The following is a 27,041-nucleotide window of genomic DNA, read 5'->3' as shown; positions in this document are numbered from 1 at the left end:
TTCCAAGTTAGAATTTATTGCAGATTTTCTCTAGTTCACACAGAGTAAAAAATATACATAAAATCTTAAATATATAATTAAAGCTGCAAGCAGCCTCAAATACGTCTACGAAATGCCAGTTGCAGAGAAACTATCCACTTTCTGCAGCTATCTGGGATCTTCTGTCTTCTGGATGGTCAACAACTAGCCGAGTTTGTTTAAATAGATTGCTTTTTATGGGGGTTTAAAAATAGACCACAATTTCTAATATCAAAGAGGTTAGTGCCAATATATTTGCGTAGTGCTAAGTTTTGGTGTGTTGGGATCATCATCCTGTTGGAACGTCCAACTGTGTCCAAGTTTTATCCATTTTTTATGACTGGAAGCCAAACAAACCCTCAGTTTGATGCTGTCACCATGATGCCTGATCTTTCTAAACATTATTCTCATAATTTTTGACAAACAGCTCAATCTTTGTCACAACTGACAATTTAACAGTTCTCCAGAAGGCATTTGGATTGTACTGGTGGGCAACTTGATATTTCCATCAAGCTTGAAGATGACCATTTAATAGCTGGGGTTTGTTCTTGGCCAACACCCTCTCAGTTCATGGAGTCCGTTGACGCCGAGGGTCACATGGTTAAAGTTTGAACACAATTGTGCGCTCCAGTGGTACATTGATCCCAAAAACACACCAAAACTGGCTTTGGAATATTTACTCATTTAGCCTTAACCATTAAACCCACTGGAAATGTTTGACGATGCTTTAAAGTCCATCAGCAAGAAAAAAACCAGTTCAAACAAACTCAACTAACTTTGCTAGGAGGAATGGTCCAACACCCAACCAGAATTATGCCAGAAGCTAGTTGATGATTTCTAGGTTCAACTCACTAATAGAACATACTGTATGACCAAATATTATCATGGGGTTCAAATCCTCAAAGGCTCAAAATGAATTCTTTTCAATGGCGAGTGTATGTAAACCTTTCACTGGAAGTATAAGTGCAACAAACTGAAAGTCCATGAAAACACAAATTTATCTCTCTGATGAGTAAGACTTCTTCTTGATAATGTTCTTGTTCACAATATAGAAAAAGTCTTCATAAAGGAACATTTCAAACTACTGTAAGTTCAAAATGACCATGTTTCTGCCTTAAACTCATCATTTCCGATCCGCCAGTCTCTGCAGGAGCGCAATGACCGTATCCTGCTTGGAGGAGAGCAGCTCCAAAGCCGTGGCTATCCTTCCAAGAGATTCTGACATCCGCACCTCCCTTCTCTCACGCCTTTTCTCTCTGGCCTCCACCCTGCGCCGAGCCACCCGATCCAGGTAGCCCTGCTCTTCCTGCCGCTTCAGGACCTCCTGGAACAACCCGATGTTGCCTTGCTCCTTGTTTCCTTTCTGGTTCTGCCCCTCTGTTCCCGCACTCGCAGGCGCAGATAGTGAAGCGGCACTGGAAGCGGTGTGACAGGAAGACGTTGTGGGGAACGAAGAGAGCCCAAGGATGTTCTGAGTGTGGCTAAGTGGGGTCGTACTGAGGCAGAAAGGTGTGGCGCCCGACGTGAAAGACGGACCTTTTCGGCTTTTGTAGGCCGACGAGCCCATGTCTGAGCTGCCGGTTGAGCCAAGAGCGGAAGATGCAGAGGCTGTTTCAGTAAAACATGGTGAAGAGATAAACGATGGAGACGGTACGATGGTCGCTGGCTGAATGCTAGTAGTGACAATGTCACCATTGAGGACAATAACAGGCTTGACCTCTGGTGCATTGATAAGGGTAACAGTTGTTGCAGTGTGTGAGGGACTGGCAGCGGTGCTACTCATGATTTGGCTGGTGGCAGCTCCCAGGCCGGCCGCATCCAAACCCCCAGTCGCAGCAAAGTCCCCATTGGGACGGATGATGGTGGTGGGCTGCGGAAGCTGTGCTGGTTTTGCAGGGATCTTTGTTGAAGGAATGGCCAGCGAAGAAGCTGTACTGCTACCTTTGCTCCTTTTGTTGCTAATGATCTGCGAGCCAATAGTATCGCAGAGCGTTGCGTCCATGAGCTACAGAGAGAAAAGGAAAACCACAAACTATTTTTATTCATGGCACCAAGATGAGCAGCTAGTCATACCATGTAAAATTAATGTAATTAATACCCCTCAGATCACTGTAAGGAAGATACAGACTTGAATTTTGTCTCTGGAAATTTTTCAAGACTTTTACAGACAATACAAGATACATATAGACACTGAGGCTTTATCTACCGGATTGTGTACCGCTGTGTAGAAGACAAGAGATCATGATTTAACAATATGAGCTCATGCAAAGTTAAGAAACTCTTCAACTGTACCAAGAACAAGAATTCCTGCACATTTTCCTCTTCAAATTTCACACTTTTCCACACTCAGAATTGTCAGAGTTGTCCATCCACAAAGGTTGAGTTACTTGATAAAATAAAATGCTTCTCCAGGGATCTGGCTCTAAAGGAGGAAAAAGTACAGACTGGCAAAGTGTGACGAACTGACGATGGGTTATTGGACAAGTGGAGGGAAAATGGGAAAAAAATCAATGATTTGGTGGATGAATGAATGATGGTTAGAGATAAGATAGATGGATGATAGACAGAAGCAGATGAATGGATGACTGTATGGAGGTATGATGGATAGATGGATGAGTGGAACACTTAGACAGTGATCCTGGAATCAGTCCAGTTATAAGTTAAAGTTGAAGTCTTTTATATTTTAACATTCAAATCCATTGGGACCGTTTTCATTGTGGAATCACTCCAATGTGTGAACATCCTGCTAACACAACGTTTAGCCCTGACTTTTGTTTCTACTGCTTCTTTTTGGGGATTCAGAACCTGTTAAACCAGATAATAGCAGTGCCTTCTTGTGCCTTCATTCTCCAACACTGGCTCTAGTTGCAAAGAGCCAGTGTATCCAATGAGTTTGGATAATAATTCTTTTATCCAAACTCATTACAAAATGTCGTTGGTGCTTTAGGAAGGTTTGGATTAGTCTTAAATTGCCCAGCAGAGGGATTTGTCTCCACCCTCCTCCTCCTGACTTACATCAAAGAATTCCCAGGATGTTTTGGCATGTCCCGTCTCCCGGCTGCGGTCCTTGACCCTCTTGTACGTGACAATGAGGTTGTTCCACTTGCGGCGGATTTTTTCCACGGGAAGGACGTGGCCCTTTGAGGCCATCTCTTCCTGGACGCTCTGGAAGAGCTGCGAGCGCTCCCGGGTCTCGTAGAGACCCCAGCGGCGGCCGACGGCCTCTATCAGGCACAGGACAGCTTTGGAGGAGAAATCGGAGCCGGAGGAGAGCGTCTTGTCTGAGGGAGCAGGTGGCAGCACTGCAGCTGGGGACGGGACAAAGGCGGCTTTGATCAGGGGCTTTCTCACGATACTTTTCCTCACATAGCTTTAAAAGGAGCACATAAATCATAGCTGGTGCTGCCGTGACACACTTAAGAATAGGTGCCCAAAAATGATGACAGGTAGAAATTTTCGGTGGAACTGATGTGATTCACCAACACAAAGTGAAAAAGAAGGAAGAGTGGATGATTTTCAAAATCGTTTACAATTGAAAATGTAAATACTGCGGAGAAAATTTGCACATCCAGAGTCAAATTATTCCACATTGTTCTCGGCAAAACACTTTGAGTCAGATGGGATGGAGAGCGTCTCCTGGAAAATTAGATTTTCAATTGAGTTCAGGTACAGACTTTGACTAGACCATTTCAACACCTTGGCCAGGCTGTATTTTTAATGCTGCTGCCCATTAGGAACTATAACCCTTTCCACAGCCTCAAGGCTTTCATAAGCCTAACAGGCTTTCTTCCAGGATTGACCGATTCTAGCTCAACTCATCTTCCCATCAACTCTGACCAGCCTTGCATCCCCACAGCATGATGCTGTCACCACCGTGTTTCACAAAGCAAGTGGTGAAGACAGAGCTGTGAAAATCATGTGTGGTTTTTCTTCACTTCACTTTGTTTTGGTTGATCACACCAAATCACAACAAAACATATTCAAATAATAAAAAATAATTAAAAAAAACAGTATGGAGGCTTTTGTAGATGATACCAATTTAACGGTTTAATAAAAAATAATTGCATTTGTGTATTTCGTGCTTTACCATCTAAATATGCAGCATATCACTAGATTTTACACATGAATGTGGTTTCTTCTCTTACCTGGGGCAATCTTCAGGTATGTTTTTCCGTCAGCTGATGATGTAAAGAACCGGTCTGTGCTCACGGGATCTGAGATCAAACAAATTACATGACAAGACTTGAAACGGTGCATGTATGAATTATGATTATTATGATTATTATGGGGTGTTAACATGGAGATGACACCTCTTATAGCTTTTAAACGACAACTGGAGTTCAGTGTCAACAGACAGATCTATGGCACCATGAATGGACTCATCTGTGCTCACACAGCAGAACGGAGGGAGCCGAGGTGTTGGCCTGCAGCTCCGTGTCAGTCAGTTCCTCCGCAGTCTGTTGCGCCCCTCCTCCACCTCCTCCCGCTCTGCATGCGGCATCTCCGCATGGCGCAGGCGACTCCCGGCTGCCCAAACCCAGCGCAGATGAGCTTTCATCCCCGGCTTCGGTTTTCACATGCATCGCTGCTGCGACGTCGGCGCCGCCTCCATGCAGGTTCGCGTCCATGGCTGCTGAGACATGAGAAGAAGAAGACGACGAAGAAGAAAGAAGAAGAAGAAAAAAAAAACTAACGTATGCGCACGTTTTTGTCTGCGCAGGCGTTCAACGGGAGAGAAAGTTTGGAGATCGCGGTTGTTGATCGGCGATGCACGCTTCGGCCGGAAGTCACGCCGCCGCCGCGTTCGGCTCGAGGAACGTTCCGCTCGGTCGCGTGCGCGCCAGGGCGACGCTCCCCCACGCGCGGGTTTTGTTTCCCAGCGACGAGCAGAGAAATGGCTGCGCCGTCCACCTCAGCTCAGCTGGCGGATGCGCAGGGCGGCTGCGCAGCTTGCAGCACAGATTTGCTGCTGGGGAAGCGTGACAGTGACGTCAGCTGCTCGCATGGCACGTGGTTAGCGAACGCCGCAGCTTCAAAAATAAGGTCAAACGCATCAATTCAAACCCACAGGAAGCAGATACGTACCCAGGGTAGGTCTGATCTAAAAGGTTCAAACACTGGATTTGTTTCAGTAATCTATTCCAACAAATTATTTTAACCTACATATTTACTTAAGACAAGCATTGATATTTGGTTGTAAAGCTAATAAAAACACACTTCAAATATGCTAAACTGACAATAATTAATGCAAACTAAGTATTAAGTGTACAAGCTGACATTTCTTGAATTAAATTAATATTTTTTATTGTTCTTATGAAAGAAAATTTACTATTAGTTGAATTTGGGGTTTTCAAGAGGTCTAACTTAAGCCATCAGTTGGATTATCATGTTTGATCTCACGTCTTAACATCCAGCAATTATGTTTTTTTAAACTTTTCAAGAAATTTAGGCCGATTGCACAAGTTTAGGAAACATTCTAGGTTAATTTATTACAGAAATGTTCACAAGACATCCACAGTCAGTGCCAACATTGTACCACATTGTAATAAAAAACAAGCAACAAAATACAAAGTCATTTAAGAATAAAACATACAAAAACATCAAAACGAAATCAATACAAATTGCATTGGTCCTGCTTTCAAAAAAAAAAAACCTTAAGGTTGTAATTGTGCTGAATACTTGGTCATTTTTGTTTACAGTTTTCTCACAAAAGCATTGAAAATTATGATTTTATAGTTTGTTTTAGAAGAAAAAAAGAGTTTCTGAAGAGATAAACATTTGGCAACTGCTTTCTGTTTGTACATGAGGCAGTTCAGGCTTAATGCACAATTATCAGCTTATGTGGGCAACTGATAATAAGACATACCTCTCGCTTTGCGGTAATGCATTCCTCTTTACATAAAAGCTTGAAGGTTGACATCCTAACCATCAAATTCTTATCTGAGTAATACTTTTATCAACCAATGTGCTTAACCAGAGTTTGGATTTTAACAAAGAGGAACAGGAACGTAATAAAACTTCAAAAGTGGCTGCAAATACAAACTTGGCCTCAACAGGCCACCGTTGGGTCAAAAGCTAGTACCAGTATTCCTCTATGGATTAAAGCAGTTTTAGTGAGACTTTGAACATGTTAAAATGTGCAAATTGTAAATTCGGTTTTAATCTGTGAGAGTTAAATCCAGGTTTACTTTTTGCTCAGGGTGGATTTGCGCTGCGTTGTGTGATCGTAATGTCGTGAACCGTTGTACCAGATAAAGACTTCAGCAGTTCATCTCCCTGCAACGCATTTCATTAATATGCACCCTCCATTGCATACCTCTTAATTTTCATAAGTTATGGCCATAAATATATGTAAATAAATACTAAAAGCTGTCATAATATAGCTATGTTTTAACACTTTAAAATCTTGTGTTAAAAAAAAGGGTTATCTTGGACTTTTGGTTATTTCTAGTTGTAAACATCTCAGGTCACGCCGCCATTTTATCCCCCCACAGTGCCAGACATTTGAGTTTCCATTGTGTATCTCTTTTCCTCTGGTCAACAAGAGTTTAGATAGATTATAGTGATAAATATTTCTGAAATATTAGGGAATGGAGAGGCGGGGTATGTGCTGGACGGGCCACCAGTCCATCACAGAAACCCACAGGACGAACATCCACACACACACACACGCACACACACACACACACACACACACTTAAGGACAATTAAGAGACCAACTGACCCAACAGTCATGTTTTTGGAATATCTGGAGAAAAACATGCATCCAGGCCGGGCTTTGAACCCACCTTTTGGTTACCTCATTATTTTTTCCTATATTAAAGTGTTACCTGAGAAGCTACTTTTGGCTACATTTCCTTGGAAAGCCTTCCAGAGTGCATTAAGAGAAAGACTTTTACATGCGTTTTTGTTTTTAAAGTCTGTGGGCCAACCGGTTGCAACAGTGAGTCTCACAGCCGGCTGACGCAAGCCGAGTTCCCTCAACTGGCACAGCAACGTTTCAGAGCAGTCGGTTGAGTCCTGTGTTTTAGTTCAACGCATTTCTGACCAATTCAGACAATAGTTTCACCTGACGAGGGGCCAAAAACTTCCCCATGAGGGCTGTGACAAGGAGGGGCGGACGACATGAGGCTGACAACAAAAATGACGCCATTTTCGTCACATAACTTCGAGAACGAGAACCGATTTCAAAACTTCGGCCTGATCATGCAGGACGAGACTTTTCTGAGTTTACTCTAAGACTCTCATGATGAAAATAACCACAGAACATCAGACTGAGAATCTGGTCTACTTCAGTTCAGCATGGTTTTCAAAGAGTGTGTCATACATTCAGTAGTATTTTAACATTTTCTTTCATTAGTTAAACAGAATATTAGGGAAAAAAATGATCCTGGTTGGATGAAGCATCATCAAATTATCATCAGCACAGCATTTAAATGTTATTTATGTAGAGCCAGTGTCTGTGAGTGGCGGTATGTTAGTCTGTGGTCTAATCCTGGATGTTGAAGGCCTTCTTGAATTCTCTGTCAAATAAATGCTTCAGGTGTTTGCCCATGTTCAGGTATTCTGGGTTGTTCTGTAAAAGAGATTCAAGAGGTTGTTAGTTCACCAATAAGAAGAGGACGGTCTTTGAAGGAGCAATACACAATATGACTGATGAAGAAGAAAAATATACATCTGTATTTACCTCCTTCAGGATTTTTTGAGACTGATTATTATACAAATTATGCACATTAACATGATAGCTTATTAAATACGTTGAGCTTTGCCAACTTAAAACTAAACTTACATTAGTAAGTTAGCAGTAATTTTATTTGAAAACTTGTGAAATTAGATAACAGAATCTGAAGAAATCACAACTTTAACTTAGTATAAATGTGAATTTAATCTAAAACTTCAAATGGAATAAAATAGTGTGGTACGATGCAAGATTTCCCCTCTGCAGAAATAATTTTTTATTCAAAATGTCTTGAAAAAGTCAGAGAACATTACTTTGATATTGAGTGGTTTTCTGTACGAAAGCGCTAAATGCCTCCAACGTTTTCTTACCCTGTTGTACGTGGCAGAGTTGGTGAAAATGAGCTGAACGTCAGACACAAACTGGCCAACAGCCTGGTATTCGTTCCTCTGAAGTCTGTCTGCGATCTTATCCAGCCACATCGGAGTCTTAATAACACTGCAGTAATTTTCCAGCTGTGGGAGTCGAGGACAAAATGCATCCACGATCATTTTAAGACGACAGAATTCATGTAATGTAGTGATATGATAAACAATACTGTGATTTCAGATATAGCTCCTGCACTTTGAATTATTTACGTTCCATTTAGCTGATGTAGAAGGACGTGCGAAGTCACTTACATACTGCCTTGGGTTGGTGGCAAATGTCTGCTCCTCATCAGCGTTGCACAGATAGAGGAGGAGATACTGGCATTCCTGTCCAGGGGAGAACAGAGAGATGAGCTGCAGCAGGACGTCTGAGCGACAGGTTTTTATATGAACAGACTTTCGGACTGGAGCAGAGAAAAAGATGCTCACCAGCAGGTGTTGAGATATTTGACGGGACATGACGGCTTCGGTTCTCTGCTCGTCGGGGTAGCGGCACTCCTCAGTGAGCTTAAAGACGCAGAATGTGCAAAGCCACTGGTTGTCGTCCCTGAAAAACAAAAATTTAACAAAACTAACTCTGAGGGGACAGAATCTGTTCTCCACTGGACTACAGGAATAATCATCTTCCTTCAAACTCAAAACGACGACAGTATAAATGTTGATGTGTTGGGCAGATTTGAGTGGTAGCATGACAAAACTAAAGATAGTTACTGACTCAAAATTCTGCAATAATTCTAACTTATTGCAGGTAGTTGTATAATTATTTTTACTGTTATAGATTTATAAAGAAGGCGTTTACAGTTACGCACATTGTAGCTATCTTACTATAGCTAACATAACAATATGGTTACACATTTTTTTTTCTTTTTATTTTGTGGGCGTAAACATGAGGAAATGAAGTTTATTGTGAAAAAAAAATCACGTTGTGTTCGAATCATTTGAAGGAGAGTGAATCATCATCGGCGCAGACAGAGTGTCTGCATGATGCAGCATGAGGTTAAGATTTTCTATTGCGTCGCTGCTGCAAAAATATTAGAAGAATTTACATAACTTTCTACCCATACTGTCGTAGCTGCATTTCCATTGATCATAAAACTAGCAAATTGAAATTACGAAAATAAATTCTCAGTGGAAACACGGCCGTTATGAAAAAAATTTGTCGGAAACGTTTTTTGCATGAGGATGATGTAATTTTTCGATGCCGTCAAAACTGGTGTATTTCAGAAAAGTGCAATGAAGACGGTTTTCACAAACTTCTCTGAACGAAATATCATAGTTAAACTTATTACAGCAATAAAGAATTGAATTGAATTTCAGCTGTAGTCAGTTTTGAAATGCAAAAAAAAATGTAGCTAATAACTGGGACAAAAACTCAGGTGGTAATGTACTAAACCAAAGACAAGGATCATCCTCTAACTGTAAATCAATGTAAAACACAGTTTATCATTCAGAAATGTATTTCTATCCTTTCTACAAGGGAATAAAAACAAAGTCTGGAACCACAAATGCTTTTTTTCTCCTTACTTATCCAGATGTGGAAAATATTACAATCAAACTTAATTCTCAAAACTGCTTAGGGCCTGCAGAAAACCTCACAATAAACCCAACAGACCAGACAAAATAAGTCTCATTTCCAAAGACTTATTTTGGAAACAAAATTTGACTGTCAGACAACTTTAGTTCTTACTCCAGTATTACGTCGTCTATATGAGGCAGATGGCAGTCCTGGTGAAATGATCTCGGACATTTATCACACTCCACCAAGTCCTCGTCTCCGTCACTTTTACAGACGCAACACTCGTCGTCATTTTTCTCATCGTCCTGTAAAGTCAGATTAATGTCATAATTTAATTCAATTCCATGATTTTACAGCTTTTTAAATGCAAAACTGAACAAGCAGCACATTTACCAGGTCTTCATCTTTTGGTTTGCACCGTTTGCATTTGCATAGCAATGAATGCAGTATCAAGACGTTTGCCTGAAAGAGAAAAGTAGACAACTTCTCAGTCTTTTGTTTTTACAATTTAGGGCTTCTGATTTAGAAATGGCACATTTTCCTCAGGTTATCACCCAAACTTACATTCAGACTCATCTTAGGACAGTTTCATGAAACAGCATCACTCAAACTGCGGCAAACGTAACTTGATTCTGCCTTGTTCCCAGCTTCACAACACACACACCAATCTGAATAAGTATTCAAAACTTCTAATCAGAATCACCAACATTTTTAGGATTTTAAAAGCAAGAACATGCACATTTATGTAGACAAAGTAAGAGAAAAATTGAAAATATTACAGGACATTGTGATTGTCAATAAATATACAGCTCTGTATATATGCAGAGCTGTATAGATACACAACACACACAAATTGCTGTGTGTGTTGTGAAGCCACAGTTTGAGTGATGCTGTTTCATGAAACTGTTGAGTCTGAATGTAAGTTTGGGTGGCAACCTGAGGAAAATGTGTGGTTTCTAAATCATCACCTTTATTTCAATTTCAGTCAATAATTTTCTTCCATATACTTCATCCAACACTTTGGATGAAGAGCCTGAGGTACATAGAGAGGCCACAGCATTGGAGTATCGCGTGTTGCTGCTTTGACTGTCAGAGACAAACTACAAATCGCCATCTATCTGGTTTTCTATCTGGTCTTGAGATGAGTCAAGACTTCATGTCCTCAGAAGTCGATGCGACTCCTCTGTAATCTTTAACTGTTGTCTTTTTAAGGACTGGGACATTGGCTGATGTCTTGAAGCAAACTGGAACATGACCGGTCATCAGTGGGGTGTTAAAACTGTGAAAAGTTTTAAGCCCCCCATTGGAGACAATCAGCTGAAACAGAGTCTGGGTCTGCGCCCCGGTGGGGGTTCAGGCCTTTAAATGGTCTGTTTATATCCTGCTCTCTACTAGAGACATTTAAATGTATAAGAGAGTTGGGTGGTATGATGCTCAGTGGGTGGTCCAGATGTTGGTCAATGGCTGATGAGTGGAGGTGTGAGAAGGGAACAGGTCTGACCCATTGCCTTTCTAAACTGGTAGAACTGGTTCAGATTGTTGGCCTGGTTCATTAATGTGACGACAGGATTTACTCTTTTATTCAGACAAAGGAGGAATCCCTGGCAGAGAGCTGATTTTATTCTCTCACAATGGAGTAAATCAGCTCTTCTCATCTTTTAGCTAAACATGTATTGAGTCTGCGTGTATCTTTCTTTGTCCCCAACTCTATCCAGCCTCTTTCTCTGATAAGCTGTCTGAGTTTGGTTAGGTTTGTCCCTGTTGTGTCCTTATAAAAGTTAATAGGACGTCACAGAGTCGGGGCGCTAATCCAAAATGCAGCAGATCCGAAAACACCCCAACTCCCAACCAACAGGTTTGAAAATGTTTAACCAAATGCACTTCAGATTAGAGTTTAGATTTGCAACCCGAAATCCGATATTTCAGTTATAACAATCTAATCTACGTCATCATGATGGGTTTCTGAGTCATGTCTACCTCTATGAGAGCGCTGAGGGGTTCCCCTTCGTACAGGATGTCCTTCCGCCAGGCGGCGTCTCTCTGGTTTAACGCTGTGTTCACAAACTCCTCCGGACTCATCCAGCTCAACTCGGTGCGAATACTTTTCCCACATTTCCCTAGTGGGTGGGGAATGAAAGATAACAGACATGTTTCATACGTCTGACAGCAGAATTGTTTTAGTTTAACACTTAGTGTTCGTCGGCTGAGTCGTGGTCACCTGATGCGAATCGAGATTTGTATAAAGTCCCAGTTAAAGCTCCACACGTCACTCTGAACTTTGTCTTGCAATGATCCATTTCTTCTCCTTTGTGCAAATGATATTTATTACATCAGCACCTCCTCTGCTATTATGTCAGCATTGTTGTCTGTTAGTGTTGTGTAGAAACAGGCACCTGAGGTTTCCTCTGCTAAAGGCTGTGCTTCCTCTTCGTCCTCACTGTCTTCTTCATCTGAGAGAAAAATGAAGGTTTTCAGGTGAAAAAGCAGAAATTGGTAATTATGAATCTCGGTGGGTTCTGAAATAGCGTACCTGTGTTTGAATGACTGGCAGCAAACAGGGATTTTCTGGCCTGGCAATTAAAGTCGTGGATGAGAGTCAAAAATAATTCGGATTTCTTTCTTTGTTGTTGTTGTTTTGCTCTTACCTGTTTGATTCTTCTTTTGTAGACCGCTGCCTTCAGCTGCCCGTCCTTTCAAAGGAACGAAAGCATGTGAGTGAACGGATATAAAGGTCTGCAAATCAATGCATAGTTCCAAAGAGGCGTTTTGGCAAACCTTAATAAGTTTTCCCAAAGGGGTGTCCTTGCATCGGATGCTCAATTTCCAGTTCTTGGCGCTCCCTTTCCCTGCAAGCTTCTCAAATTCAGACGGAGTGAACCACTTTTTGTCCACCAGGATGCACTTTTCACCTGAAAACAAAACGACTCGATTCTTTCACGTAAATGACTCCTGGAGATCTAACAGGTGAACGAACGCAGTCTGACCTTTAGCCAGCTTGTCTCGTATGAGCGTCCCCTCCACCTCGCCACAGGTCACAGGCAGCTGGGTCTTATAGATTGGCCAGGTCCAGATCTCACCCGCCTCCCCTTTCCTTGGAGACGCTGAGGAAAAAATTTAACAAACTGGGATTTTTCATCTTCAAACTGGAACTTTCACGGACTATAAAAAACATTCAACATGTAAAATCAAATATGTAGGTAACGATGAATTACAAAAGCGATAGATCATTTACAGAGGGGTGAACGCTCGCTGCAGGCAGGTGGACAAACAGCAGCGTTTGAGTTCCACTAAAAAAATCTAAATTACTGCTTACCGTCAGTCGGAACAATCAAATAGTTGGGAAAGACCCCCTGAGTTAACATTAAACATGGCTGCCACAAAAAGAAAGCTGCTTATTTGCACCGCTGACACTTTGTGACTTATTAAAAATGACTTTGCAGTCTGGAAAAGTCTGGAATTTGATTTCAGTATTTTCAAAGTCTTCATAAGTGTGGAAAAAGAAAATAAGAGTAATGAAAAAAGTTGCAACTTCCAGAGAGGTGACTTACAGAAATGTATTTTCTTGACCTTTTTCTTCTGACCTGGAGTCTGTTTTGCCGACGAGCCCGGCTGCTCATCGTCGCCTTCGCTGCTCCCGCTTCTGAGCTTCCTCTTCTTTTTGGCGCTCTTGGTTTCCTTCTCCTCGCCATCGGAAACCTTCGAGCTTCCCCTTTCGTCGCTCTCTTCGCTTTCCCTCCTTTCAGGTAGTTTTGGGTCAAAGTGGAAAGAGCCTTAAAGCAGAGAATTTACGAATAACTTATGGAAACCAACAAACAATGAGAGGGAATGACTTTTTTCTTCCAACACAGGAGCTGAATTAATAAAAGCAAATGATAACGATGTTCAATATAAGACATTTTTACCGTCCATGAGGCTATTGTGCAGCAGCTTCAGGGTGGGGTACTGGTTCATGATGACGTCTTTGAAGACACATCTCCAGAACAGCGGGATGTGCTCCGACTTCTCTTTCTCAAGACAGTCTAAGATTTCGTAAACAGCTCTCCTAATTTTATCTTTACTTTTCATCCGGATCGTTATCTAGACACAGACCAAGAGACATCGTGAGAAATCAGTACTACATCGTAAGCAAAATGGCAAAAAAAAATTATGGTTGTTATTTGTCACTTCAGGTTTATAAAAATATGGATTTGTTTAGCATTTTAAGGACCAAGTTATACTGGTTGTTATTAGACAGATGTTTCTCTGATGAAACATCAGAGAAACAAGATTAATTAATTCAATTGAAAGATAGGAAAGTTGGTAAGACTTTGTAATTCAAGCGACATTTTAAAAATTACACACATGTATTGTCCATGTGACAGTAAGCAGATTTTAAATATAGTTTTTAGTAATGTTTGTTTATTTTTTACAAATATGTAAGTATCCTCTCACTTCCCTCCATTTCGGTTGCCATGGGTTGCGCCGGATGTCCTTCCCCAGTTTGTCCCGGGGAGGGAACGGGGTTCGAACCCGTAACCCTCCGAGCCGCGACCTACCTGCTCCGTCACCTGAGCCCGTAAACTACCAATAAACTTCACTTCAGTTGTGCAAGAAAAATAAGCCGCAAGTTTACTAAAAGAAGCAACTATTTACATCCAAACTGACAACTAGAGGCTGGAGACCGAAGAGTAAGTGGACTGGTGGTATTCAGATTGTTCACTCGATCAGCTGTGACCCAGCTTATTTGGATAAAACGGCCCACGACACAGAGTCCGTGTTTATTTCCCGCGCGCACACACACGATCCGCTTTGGAGCGGTGGGCGTGTCCTGCCCCGCTCCCACCACAACACACGACGCTTGAAAACTTTACCTGGTATTTGTCTTCCGGTATCAGGTTGTAGTCCCTGAGCTGGTTCAGGAAGATCAGCGGGTTTTCCATGCAGGACATTTCTGTTTTACGACAGTGGAAAAACGTGCGCAGCTCAGCGGGCTCCAGGAAATCCAGCGGGTCCATCACTGGTCAGCGTACAGGCCCTGCAAACAGAGTTTCTCTATGGCTAAATGTAAACAAAACAAAAACAAAAAAACTACCCACGCTTCCTGCTGTCCGCAGCTTAAACAAGCACAGAAACAACTCGGGTAAATGAAGAGAAGCACTTCTTAAAAATATGCAAGAAGCGTCCGGAGCGGGGACGGCCGGAAGCACTTCTGAAGTCTTCGTGGTGGAGCTTCCCACAAAAGCCTCCACTGTTCCTCCTCCGGTGACGTTTCGAAAATGAAAGTAGTTTCAGGTTTATCGCGAAATGTTGTCTTGACAACATTTGGTGAGATCAAATCAAAGTAAAAGATTTTTCGCCGTTGATGTATTTAGTGGTTTTGGAGACGAAAGATTTCACCCGTAACAACCAAATAACCCGAGAGAGCGACATTAATTTGGGGGGAAAAAATACTGAGAGAATTAATAAATTGTAATTTAATTAATAAAACGAGTGCCTTACTGTCTGGCTGAGAAAATGTGAAATGAGATTTTAAAGAAAACTATTCTGTTTTTTTTTCTCTTGTAACAAATGAACAAGTAAGAATAAAACACAGGGTTTTAAATTAAGTATAAATGTCTGCTTGATTTCACGAAAAGTGCAGGAATAGAAAAACTTTTTCTGCTTTCTGTGTGGGGGGAGTTGATGACATCACAAGAGGCACAAATGTCAACCTTTGATTTTCCACAGCGTGCCTTGAGTTTATCGTTTTAAAACAAAAAAATAGTTTTATTCTGCTACAATTGGCTTATTTGTGACCACTTGTTCTGAATTATTTTAGCCATTAACTGTGTGATTTTTCTTTGCTAACCAGTTAGCAAAAATCAGCTAATTTTCAGGAAAAAAACAAAAAAAAAACAAGAGCGATGCATACGACATAACTATGACGCTTCATGTGATGTCACCAGGTCCATGTAAACGTTGAAGTTTGTTTTCTTAAATATACAAAATAGCACAACAAACAGAAAAACTGGTTGTGTTGTGCTAATTTATAGGTGTAAAAACTATTTCTCAAGTGGGCTGGCTTTATTTACTGAGGTATTAAAGGTCGTATAGACATTCAAATAATGTTTCAAACATCTTGTTGAACCTCTAGCATGACGGAAAAAGAACCAGTAATATTATGATTTACCTAATAAAGTTGCTGGTGAGTGTGTTCAGCTAAAAACACTTTTAAAGATTTTTGAGCATAACAGGATTGTCATTTGAGGACGGCAGTGAACAAATCAGCTTAAATGACAAATAACTGGAATTCTTGTTAATTTGTTAAATGAATGTTTTTAGTTCAGTCGTCGTTTCATTATTATCTCTTAATTATTCATGAAAATATTTAAAGTGGTGGGACTAATTGGGCCCATAAGGACGCTGTCGTCAGAGCATCAAAGGAAAAGGACCTCAGAGAGTTTCTCTGACAGTTTGAAACGCAACCTGCTAAGTTACAAAACCGGGGACAAAATATGGGACGCATATGCTAAATATAGAAAATATATAATTTATTGTCACGGATTTTCCCCAAGCTGTTGATCGTCGTGTTCATCCAAATCGTTATAAACGACATCCTCGTTCCTGTCCTGGCAAGACTGAACGGCCGCCAAAACGGTTGCTAGGCGTCGATCCAAAGCAGACAGGTGTGGCTCGGAGAGGAGGGGGGCCACAGCTGTGAGCGGATCCTGGGCCAACGACTCCCGCATGACATCACTCAGACGAAAGTCAGGACGGGACAAGAGCCTCAGGCGGAGGAGGGTGGAGCGACGGATTCTACGGAAAAGGAGCAGAAGGTGGAGAAAAATCGACTTAAAGTTCTGGGATTTTCAGTAAGATGCAGCGTTGTGAAAAGTATTTGCTCCCTTACAGACGTCTTTTGTTTTCCCTGCTTTTATCACACTGAGATGTTTCAGAACAAACTTTAACATCAAATTTAACTTGATTAAAGACAAAGAGATGATTTCAATTAGTTTAATTTCGTTATGCTGTGTTTTACGCACACCTTCCAAAAAGTTCAGCTTCTTTCTCATTGGTTTACTTTTACCCTACTTGCTGCTGTCAGACGGGTTCTAGTGAAGTAACTGTTTTATTCTGGAGAAGAGGCAGTAACGTGTGGCTGAGCTAAGTGTAGCCAATCACAGACAACTCAAAGTTTTTGGTATGATTTTGAATAATATAGATGTTACAAAAAAAGAAGAAACCTCTGATTAATATTCTCCAAATACATTTCACAGCACTGCAGATTTATTGTTCTTCAATTTTCTCTTTTTTTTTTTTTATTGGATTTACCTGCAACACTGCACCAAAGGAGCTAAAATAGACGGCTCGTCCTGAGAATGTCGCCCAAATCTAGATAATTATTAAAAACTGCTTTTAGAGGCAACACAGATGCATCAATTAATAACAAATAAAATGAACCATTAAAAAACAATGGTGATCATTTTAAATCGTCTTACGCCCGACCGTTGTCCAGGTGAAGGAGGAAAGTCTCGTTGCCAAATTCCTCAAACGTCTCGTAGTGATGTCGGTCCATGTTGCCTAGCAAAGAAAATAACCAGTAATAATGCTTTATTTTTCTCACTGAGTTTTTCCATGTTTGGTGTTGGAAACATGAACGGACTCATGAGGAAGTCCAGCACAGCCATGTCGATGAGATCCACCAGTCTGGTGCCGCGGTTGTACGGAGGCGTCTCCTTCACGGTGTCACAGTAAGCAGCGTCCTTTTCCCAGCTGGGGACAGAAAGTAAACAGCAATTTACACATTTGTATAATTTACAAAAGAGCATAAATACTGAGTTTTCTGCCATGTTCGTGGTATTATTCTGTACAAATAAAATTACAGATTTTAACATCGTGTGTACAGGTGCTGGTCATAAAATTAGAATACTGTGATAAAGTTCATTATTTTCCATAATGTCATGATAAAAATTAAATTGTCATATATTTTAGATTCATTGCACACCAACTGAAATATTTCAGGTCTTTTATTGTTTTAATTTTGATGATTTTGGCAAACAGCTCATGAAAACCCAAAATCCCTGTCTCAAAAAATTAGAATATTATGAAAAGGTTCTCTGAACGAGCAATAAAAATAATCATCTGAATCAACAAAGTAACTCTAAACACCTGAAAAAGATTCCTGAGGCCTTTAAAAACTCCCAGCCTGGTTCGTTACTCAAAACCGCAATCATGGGTCAGACTGCTGACCTGACTGCTGTCCAGAAGGCCATCACTGACATCCTCAAGCAAGAGGGTGAGAAACGGAAAGAAATTTCTGAACGAATCTGCAGAGTGTTATATCAAGGCACCTCAGTGGGAAGTCAGTAGGAAGGAAAAAGTGTGGCAGAAAACGCTACACAACGAGAAGAGGTGACCGGACCCTGAGGAAGATTGTGGAGAAGGGCCGATTCCAGACCAAATTAAATTTTCATCTCCATAAAACTTTTCAGCAGATGGAAGCATGAAGTGCTCCAAAATCTTCTGATAGCTGCTGCATTGATCCTGCCCTTGATAAAACCCAGTGGACCAACACCAGCAGCTGACATGGCACCCAGACCGTCACTGACTGTGGGTACTTGACACTGGACTTCTGGCATTTTGGAATTTCCTTCTCCCCAGTCTTCCTCCAGAGTCTGGCACTTTGATTTCCGAATGACATGCAAAGTTTGCTTTCATCCGAAAAAAGTACTTTGGACCACTGAACAACAGTGGTCCAAAGTGCTGCTTCTCTGTAGCCCAGGTCAGGCGCTTCTGCCGCTGTTTCTGGTTCAAAAGTGGCTTGACCTTTGACCTGGGGAATGCGGCACCTGTAGCCCATTTCCTGCACACGCCTGTGCACAGTGGCTCTGGATGTTTCTACTCCAGACTCAGTCCACTGCTTCCCCCAAGGTCTTGAATCGGCCCTTCTCCACAATCTCCCTCAGGGTCTGGTCACCTCTTCTCGTTGTGCAGCGTTTTCTGCCACACTTTTTCCTTCCTACTGACTTCCCACTGAGGTGCCTTGATATAACACTCTGCAAACAGCCGATTCGTTCAGAAATTTCTTTCCGTTTCTCACCCTCTTGCTTGAGGATGTCAATGATGGCCTTCTGGACAGCAGTCAGGTCAGCAATCTGACCCATGATTGCGGTTTTGAGTAACGAACCAGGCTGGGAGTTTTTAAAGGCCTCAGGAATCTTTTTCAGGTGTTTAGAGTTACTTTGTTGATTCAGATGATTATTTTTATTGCTCGTTCAGAGAACCTTTTCATAATATTCTAATTTTTTGAGACAGGGATTTTGGGTTTTCAAGAGCTGTTTGCCAAAATCATCAAAATTAAAACAATAAAAGACCTGAAATATTTCAGTTGGTGTGCAATGAATCTAAAATATATGACAATTTAATTTTTATCATGACATTATGGAAAATAATGAACTTTATCACAATATTCTAATTTTATGACCAGCACCTGTATTCTCAGAACCAAGGCCACAATACATGGGTTGTGCTTTGCCCCTGCGCCACCACAGCACCTTCAGCTATTGGTTTTAATGTTCTCGAATGCCTTCCTCAGTTTAATAATAGAAAACTGTCATCATAAACCTTTTATAAGAACCACCATCCTGCGGCGTATAGATGCATCCTGCTCCAACACACCTGAGTCAAATGGACAACTTGCTAAAAGGCATTTTTAAAACTTAATAGCATGATGATGTCATTTACAGATATTTGAATCAGGATTGGCTGCATGCTAAAGTTGCAGGATAGGACTGGACACAAATGCATAAAAAATACTAGTCCTTGCAGTTTTCTCTCTCACCACTGGAGGTCAGTGTAAACTCATGGTACTTTAGACGATGCGACAGGATGGCAACAGTAATGTTTCTGCCATGCTGCTTTTTCAACGAGTATGTGCATGCAAAAAATACAACAACTTTAAAAGAGTTAAGGGGTGTAAGAGAATTTGCAATAAAACTTCTAAAGTAAAGCAAGAAGTGAGGTGTGTCAGCAGCAGGGACTGATATTCCTTACAAAAATATTCATCCACCTTGAACTTTTGCACATTTTGTCGTGTTCAAACCACAAGCCTCAATGTGTTTTATTTGGAGTTTAGCTTGCAATAGTGCAAAAAGGTGAAATAGAAGCACATGTATGTGATTCATAGCTGGAATTACAGTCCAACTTCGTTCTAAAATGTATTGACTCAGGAGAGCTAAAAACAAATGGACTCCATTCATTTATGATTTTTGTTGGGAGACGTTTCGAAAGCCACCGGCTTCCTAGTTAGGCGCTCCTTTGGCTCAAAATTTGACAAGATATGGAAGAGTTGAAGAGTAGCAAACACTTCTGCAATCAAATGCTATTCTTCGCTAAATAAGAGGCTACCTACTGTGCCAGCTTTGTGCGGCTGTAGGACCGTCTCCACGGTGACCTCCAGGACCTGCGGGGAGCCAGGCTGAGGTCGGGCAGCATGGTAGCGAGGGACACCTCCAGCGCATGAGGCCGGCCACATACCGGGTGCTCCACTGAGCAGTAGTACTCGCACTTACCGTAGAAACACAGGTTTCCGGCTGAAACGAGAGGAAAGACGCAGCGATGTCAGGAAAAAGCAGACTGGGACTCCATGAAAGAGCAGCACGTATTAGATGTCTGCGCTCCGGCAGATCCGGAGGTGTGCGCGTGCGTTGCCTCACACACCTGGGGAGGTGAAGAAGGTCCTGGACAGCCTCTCGTCAGCGGTGACCTCTCTGATCTGTGTGGTGACGTTGATGAGTCGACCGACCACCGGGGGGATTCTGTTAAAGCCCAGCACTCTGAGACGTTGAAGGGAAAATGTTACATAGCATGAAACAAATCCCTTACAAACAGAAATAGTGTATGTCTTTTCCTAAGCAGAGTTATATATAACACTAAAACAGCTAAAGTCTGTGGCATTGAGCCATCACTCATCACCTTGGCGGGTTTGTTGACAGGCTGCATAACCTACTTTCTTCCAATCATTTCATCGGCTTCTGCTTAGATCTGATCGCAGGTCTGTTAGCTTTCAGATGTCTGTTCTTATTGTGAAAATAAATCTCGTTCCTGCTCATTTAGCTTATCGTCTTCAAGTAATGTTACTCATTTTCCAAAAGAGAGGCTAACGAGTCAGCCTGACATAAAGCATCGTTTGTCACAGTCACTGTTGAAAACTACTTTCTGACTCGTACGGCCCAACAATCACTGCTTTACTTATGCTATGCTGCATGTTCTTCAGCCTTTTCCGTTTTGAAACCGACCACTGTGACATGTCATTTTTATCATTTATTGTGTATTACTAATTAAAAGCTCCTAAATGTGTACACAAATTCAAAGAGTGCCTCAGTTGCATTTGCATGAAAGGAAATTTTAGAGCTGACGATGATTGGATTGAAAGTAAATAGCAAACAATTATTTCCTAGCATAGATTTTAATCATATATATAGAACAGCAAAGGCACACTCGTTTTCATTCAGTGGCAATAAATGCAGTGAGGACTCCAACTAAAACTTTTCGTACACTGATCATTCGTACCTGTCGAGATGGAAGGCGGCGATCTCTGCGTTGTGTCGCTCAAAGTCGGAGAAATAAAACAGGTTCACATCCGTCTCAGCATCCCTGGATTGTCTGTGGGCAACGAAAAAACACACACACACACACACACACACACACAACTGTATGTTGCTTTATTCTTTAATAAAATATGAACCCACCTGCGGCTGTGTGAGCCTCAGAGGTTTCAGTCAGAACATCGTGTCTTACCTCATGGGTTTGAGCAGAGCCTGGCCGTAGTTTGGGAACGACACGAGCAGCTTCAGCTGGGTGCCTCCTTTCTTTTGAACTTAAAAACAAACATCAAACGGTTACAGTAGCGTATAAATTATAAAATACAGAGGGTGTCGTCTTTCATCCCTGCTTTCATGCCACAGTAAGGTACATGCTACGCACATTAAAGACGAGATTTGTGTTGAGGGAAGAACAGCCTGTGTTGTAGCTGAGAGGCGCAATGTGTCTGTTTCTCCACATGGTGGCATATTACATAACTGAGCTGCTGCTCAGCATCTATTTTCACACTGCAGACAGATTTGGATAAACTGATGAAACTGACACAATGACTTAATTCACACAGTAGGATTTAATAGTGCATGTTATTAATGTGGAGCCTTTAAAATATGGCTGCACTGAAGCCGTTTTTTCTCTGCAGGGATTTTAATTATTTCTATTTCTACTTTTTTCCACTTTTTTTTTTCTTTCCATTTTTAGGTGTTTTAATCCCAACCGACCAAATCAGCTTCCTTCAAGCTTCGGAAAATGCACTCATTAGTGTAAATACAATTCAGACGTGTCACTTTTTTGTAATCAAGTTATTAACCGGATGCTCAGGTTTCAGAATAAATTGAGTTTTTATGAACTGTAAGTTTGGTTTCGTCAGGTTGCATAAACAAAATCTCATTTAAATGTATTTAAATAGATACTTTGGTGATTAAGAAGTTAAACATGGAAAACCGGATTGTCACGCAGAAGGGAGAAAAAAAAGCCTGTCGCAGAGATTTGAGCTTAATCTGCACTGGAAAATCAATAACAACATTACATCTCAGTACATTATTTATTCTGCAGCGTGCTGACGCCAGTGCAGACTCCAAATGAGAAACTATGGATGTCTTCATCAAATAAGTTTGTCAAATAAGAAGTGAACTTAGTTCAATGATTGAAGTGAAAAACTGATGCTCAGACATTATATGGTTTCGTTAAACACAGAGTGATGTCGTTCAAGCAGTTGTTTCTGCTGATTTTATGATTAAAATTTAAAATTCAGATTCTTAAGATTTTGATATGGCATAAGACTGAAACAGAATAAAAAAAATACAGAAATGAACCACACTGCTGACTTGACAGTTATTCAGTGGCACCAGCCACAGGAAGGCTAAGCCACAAAAAGTTATTGCTAAGGAAACCGGTTGCTGTAACCAAGCATATCGATGGAAAGTTAAGTGGAAGAAAAAGCCCGTTCAAGTGTTCTGGAATCAAAGCTTCAGTCAGACATTATCAAGGAAATGTGTTACAATTGTCCCATTACTTGATTTAAGCCATTCCTGAACGAGCGACAACATCAGAAGCTTCTTATCATGGCTAAAAGAAAGTACCTCACCAGCTGCGTCTCCACAGACCATACAATTGTGCGAATTGGAACTGTAAAAATAAATTAATTGGATTTTAAAAATTCACGTTTTTTGGTGAAATGTTTTTGTGCTAGGACAAGGTGGTTTTTCGAACGTATCGATATTCTATCAAGTATTTCTAGTTTCACAAAACTAGAAATACTTGTATTTGCGTCACACAAGTCGTCATCAATAACCGGATGTTTACTACTGGCAGAAAAGACGAAGAAGACGACAGGAAGGGGGAGGAGGAGGATGACGCATCCGCACTTTTTTTTTTACAATTGATGGCATGAACAATTCACATGGGATTTCAAATGCGTCTCTTATTTAATGGAAACATTGCAGATGCGAAATTGTGTGGTTTTTAATATATTAGCAGAATGTTGACAAAGTTTTGCACACATTTGTAATGGAAACGCAGCTACTGTTCCTCAGTGGTACAAAGTTTTCTATATTTAAAATCATTTTTGGGGCGTTTTTGTGATATTTTCTAGCAGAAACATGCAAACTAAATATATCATTTGTGTATTGAACTTTCATTAGCTTACTCCGATGAGAGCTACATGTTCTGTCTGCACCAATCAGAGCTAAACGTTGACTTTTAAGCTTGTATCCTGTATGCAGAAAGCATTTGTGAAAGATTCTGTTACTGTGTGCTTTCAGTGGTGTTGAATAAGTAAAATATAAGTTTTGTAACCGCACGACAACAAACAAATAAAGAAGTTATGATGATGAAGTGATGTTTTTCTCTGCACCGGTTGCTTGTTTGGATTTAATAATACATTACGGTCTCTGTCGGAGGCTGCAGTCGGCTCTTCACTGACCTCCAGGAACTCAATTACCGCCCGACTCGCCTCCTCGCTGTTTGCTTTTTAACCCTCTTCTTATCTGAGACCCTCCTGGGCTTGTTCTGGTACGTCCCACTGCGCTGGCAAGCGTTGCCATTTGATTTTCCTCTATCTTCTGCGTTTTTATGTGTGAATGTGTGGATATGTTCCTTAAAATTTTTTTTATAAAGTGTTGACTTATTCAGGGAATACTCGTTTCTGCCTCCAGGATAGCCCGCTTGTGTTATCAGACTAAAACCTGAAGCGACAACAACATTTTATCCTCGTGTGTCACTTCCGCTCGCTGTCCTCTCTCACCTGTCGCCATATTTACTCACCGGCCCCCAGGATGCGCTGCGTCGCCAAGTAATGAGTCAGCTGGGCCAGGTTGAGGTCTTTCCTGTCGTACAGCTCCCAGCGAGAGATGCCCAGGTGGAACCTCAGCCAGGGAGGGTGGGTCTCCTCATCTCTGGTCCAGGTGACTTTATCATAGCCTTCCTCTTCACTGGCACTTTGCCTGCAGAGCGAGACTTGTTCCAGTGTACGTACAGTGGCGTAAAGCAGAGCCGTTTTGTTGGCCAATAAAAAAAAACAGCGGAAGGAATTTCATAAAAATTATGGTTACATTAACACCTAACGTGAATGTTTGTCAAATGGCTTGTCTTTTTAAATGTCTCTAATAGTTTTAATTGTTGGTAAAAACACGTTTAGGGAACACAATAGCTGTAGTTCTTTATCTGTCACCAGCCTGGGTAATGCTAATGAGTCACGCTACATTTTCTCTCATTGCACCTACAAACGTTAGTGTGGGCTTCGTGCCATATCAACACAGTGAATGATATAACTGTAAAGTTCAAGGACAATGAAGTTTGGTTTTCAACATTTTTGAGGTTGAGGTTGTTTTGCAAATAAAAAAACAAAACACTTTGCTAGCTAGTTTACTTCCTAGTGTATCTGGGTTTCATTTAGACAGTGAAAATGAAGTCTTCTTGAAGAAGCTTGACCTTCTAGGCTGCTGATTTCAGGTTTGTCTTTTTCTGATTAATCTCCCCTACCAGTCGCTGTCGCTAGTGACGGAGTCTCGATTCAATTTTTCTTCCTGTTCAGTTTCCTCTGCCTCTGCATCTGTTTTCAGCCTCAGCAGCCAATCGTCTTCCTGCAGTTTTGGGCGTGGCAGGTTGTATAAAGGATGTCTGAACAGCTCCTCCAGCTTGGAGCGACTGCTCTCCTTTTTGCTCACTTTTCCAACTCCGATTAGTTTCTTCGCCTTCTCCAGATCCTCGCTGAACAAGTTGTTCCCTTCGTGGTCAATCGTGCCACCGACGCTGGGCTTGTGACCATTGCTGTGTTGGCGGCTGTTGGCTTGTTTATTTGAGGCAGCAGAAGAAGAGGAGGAGGAGGCGTGCGAGACTGGATCTATCCTTGGAACGGAGGATGAGGAGGAAGTGGGAAGGACACAGGCGGACTGGAGGACGGAGAGGCAAAACAAGGCCAGAAGAAGGTGGAGAGTTAAGGACACACACGCCAGGCCCAGGTAGATGGAGCGAGTCGAATGTCTCAGGTTTAGATGCACCATGCTGAGAGCAAGGAAGAGGAAAAAAAGACCAGGAAGTCCACATGAGAAGCCAGTCAAAGTGTTAAGTATCTAATTTAAGATTAAACCAATTTGATTTGTACCAAAGTTTAACTGTTGGAAGTACAATTTTGTAAAAAAAAAACAACAAAAAAAACTGATTTTTCTGTTTCTACTTATTTGTTACATTTAAATAGTTCAGATAATCGAAAAAAATGTGTATGGGTAAATACAAAGAAGTAGTTCCTGAATGACGGCTTCATTTAGTAAGAAATAAAAAGCTATCAGAGCCGCCCCAATTCTACGTAAAAAATGATAACTTCCTCATTTTCCTGAAATAAAATCTTTCAAGCCACGCCCAGGAATTGACTGCTGCCAACAAAATCAGCTGACTTCAACCCACTGAACCAGATAAAACAAGCTAAAAGATTTCAAAAAGCGACGCATCATTCAACGATCTGAAGGAACTGAAGAGCAGACGAGATGTTTGTGATTTCAGGCAAACACAGAGACGATTAGATTTGCTTAGAGGCCCTCAATGGCTAAGCTAACTGCTGCTAGCAAAACAAGCATCTCTGAATTTTGTACTTTGAAACACTTTAGCGATATGTATGAAGGCGGCCATGTTGGATTTTGAGGTTGGGGTTGGTGAGAAACTTCAGATTCCAGAACTTGGAAGTTTGACATTGAGGGACCCTTTCTGCTAATCCCTCTTAAGACGTTGACATTTATCTTTCTGAGTAGAAACTTGTGTAATTATTTAACTATGTTCTATAATAATTTAAATCACACAACACAGAAAAACTTAAAATGTTAGGCTTTTGATTAAAAGGATTTATTTTGTGCTATTTGGTAAATTTAAGGTAGCGCTTATTAAAAAAAATGTTTGCTAGCTTCCAAACAGCAGCTCAAAGTTTTAGTGTCAGGTCTGCAATGATTACTCAACACAATAAAGTGGATTATTGTAACATTTTTGTCCTTCCAGTCGATTCCTTTCGTCTCCCTTGTCCTCCTGCAATATGTTCTCCGAGGACGGATCTAAAACCCAGCAGACAAGGCGCGGCGACCTTTTTTTTCTGAATCCACACTTTCATCCATATTCATATAAGTCATAAAGAAAAGGTCATTTACATCCAGTCAAAGAGAGAAAAGTTCACAAAGAAAACCAATGCATTATTGAGCAAGCCTTCAGAATCTCCTGAGAGAAGCCGCAGAGACGAATAATAAAAAAAAGGAGGAATAACTTACATTTCTTTCCCTTCAAGTCCACCTCTCTCCTCTTCATTCCCCCGGTGTGACAGAGGTACACTTTGATCCGCGCCTCACCAGGAAGGCCGATTGTTTGTTTGTCATCGTGTGGTCACTGCAGAGCAAACAGCAGAGAGGAGAACGGCGGGTCGCGGTGACTTGTGTCGGCGTGACCCTCGGTTAGGTGGAAAGAAAGCACACACACAAAAAAACCCGGCGCCAAACGCCGATGTTACACCGCTCCGATCAATGCAGGTCAGCTAATATGAACAGGAAGAGGTTGAGGCTGTATCATGATATCAATCTGTAATAACCAACTCTCTCATTTTCTCAAATCATCACATTTTGAGACAAAATACATGGGTCTTATATTAAATAATGTGCTATCAAGCCTCTTTGGTGGGTATTAAATTGGTTTAAATGGCATATTTTGAGCTAGAAAACATAAAAATTCAAATTAAAAAGCATCTGTAAATGAAATCCTGCTTTATTTTTCCTCTTCATCTCTTTCTAAAGGTCATGGTAATCTTTTTTCCGCTCAGTGTTGTGATAGGAAACATGTTGAACCATGATGAATGTGGTAAACTCCTCCACTT

General features: G+C 41.2%; 3 protein-coding genes across 6 annotated transcripts; all 3 read right to left on the bottom strand.

The window, feature by feature from the left end:
* Positions 1-4,989, bottom strand: LOC106920466 (uncharacterized). Of its 2 annotated transcripts, XM_014991491.2 has the most exons (5): positions 4,723-4,989; positions 4,412-4,648; positions 4,164-4,232; positions 3,034-3,326; positions 1-2,023 (listed from the first exon to the last, which is right to left on the bottom strand). In XM_014991491.2, the coding sequence occupies exons 2-5, from the start codon at positions 4,644-4,646 to the stop codon at positions 1,142-1,144; spliced, it is 1,479 nt and encodes a 492-aa protein (XP_014846977.1). In that variant the 5' UTR covers positions 4,647-4,648; positions 4,723-4,989; the 3' UTR covers positions 1-1,141. The 2 variants fall into 2 exon arrangements, with proteins under 2 accessions (XP_014846977.1, XP_014846976.1); XM_014991490.2 differs by having other exon boundaries at positions 4,412-4,786.
* A 492-nt stretch (positions 4,990-5,481) lies between these two features.
* LOC106920470 (uncharacterized) lies at positions 5,482-14,873 on the bottom strand. Its single transcript, XM_088008214.1, has 16 exons — positions 14,491-14,873; positions 13,543-13,717; positions 13,189-13,410; positions 12,625-12,741; positions 12,416-12,549; positions 12,286-12,330; positions 12,171-12,210; positions 12,034-12,090; positions 11,859-11,945; positions 11,618-11,757; positions 10,034-10,102; positions 9,812-9,945; positions 8,554-8,671; positions 8,377-8,451; positions 8,068-8,211; positions 5,482-7,594 (listed from the first exon to the last, which is right to left on the bottom strand). Exons 1-16 carry the CDS (start codon positions 14,632-14,634, stop codon positions 7,508-7,510), a joined length of 1,788 nt encoding a protein of 595 aa, XP_087864340.1. The 5' UTR covers positions 14,635-14,873; the 3' UTR covers positions 5,482-7,507.
* Positions 14,874-16,132: 1,259 nt separating this feature from the next.
* LOC106920465 (extracellular serine/threonine protein kinase FAM20C-like) lies at positions 16,133-26,549 on the bottom strand. 3 transcript variants are annotated; one of them, XM_014991488.2, is made up of 11 exons: positions 26,446-26,547; positions 24,680-25,201; positions 23,963-24,141; positions 21,398-21,476; positions 21,170-21,262; positions 20,318-20,433; positions 20,010-20,190; positions 17,262-17,371; positions 17,098-17,179; positions 16,931-16,990; positions 16,133-16,414 (listed from the first exon to the last, which is right to left on the bottom strand). In XM_014991488.2, exons 2-11 carry the CDS (start codon positions 25,198-25,200, stop codon positions 16,156-16,158), a joined length of 1,680 nt encoding a protein of 559 aa, XP_014846974.2. In that variant the 5' UTR covers position 25,201; positions 26,446-26,547; the 3' UTR covers positions 16,133-16,155. The 3 variants fall into 3 exon arrangements, with proteins under 3 accessions (XP_014846974.2, XP_087864339.1, XP_014846975.2); XM_014991489.2 differs by having other exon boundaries at positions 16,326-16,414; positions 17,105-17,179; positions 26,446-26,549; XM_088008213.1 differs by lacking the exon at positions 16,931-16,990 and having other exon boundaries at positions 26,446-26,548.
* Between the last annotated feature and the right edge of the window lie 492 nt (positions 26,550-27,041).

This window comes from Poecilia mexicana, unplaced genomic scaffold, assembly GCF_051168715.1.
Source record: "Poecilia mexicana isolate PSO_F unplaced genomic scaffold, ASM5116871v1 scaffold_8, whole genome shotgun sequence".
NCBI lineage: Eukaryota > Metazoa > Chordata > Actinopteri > Cyprinodontiformes > Poeciliidae > Poecilia > Poecilia mexicana.
Note: the sequence above shows the minus strand (reverse complement) of the source record. Positions and strands in the feature narration are given on the sequence as shown.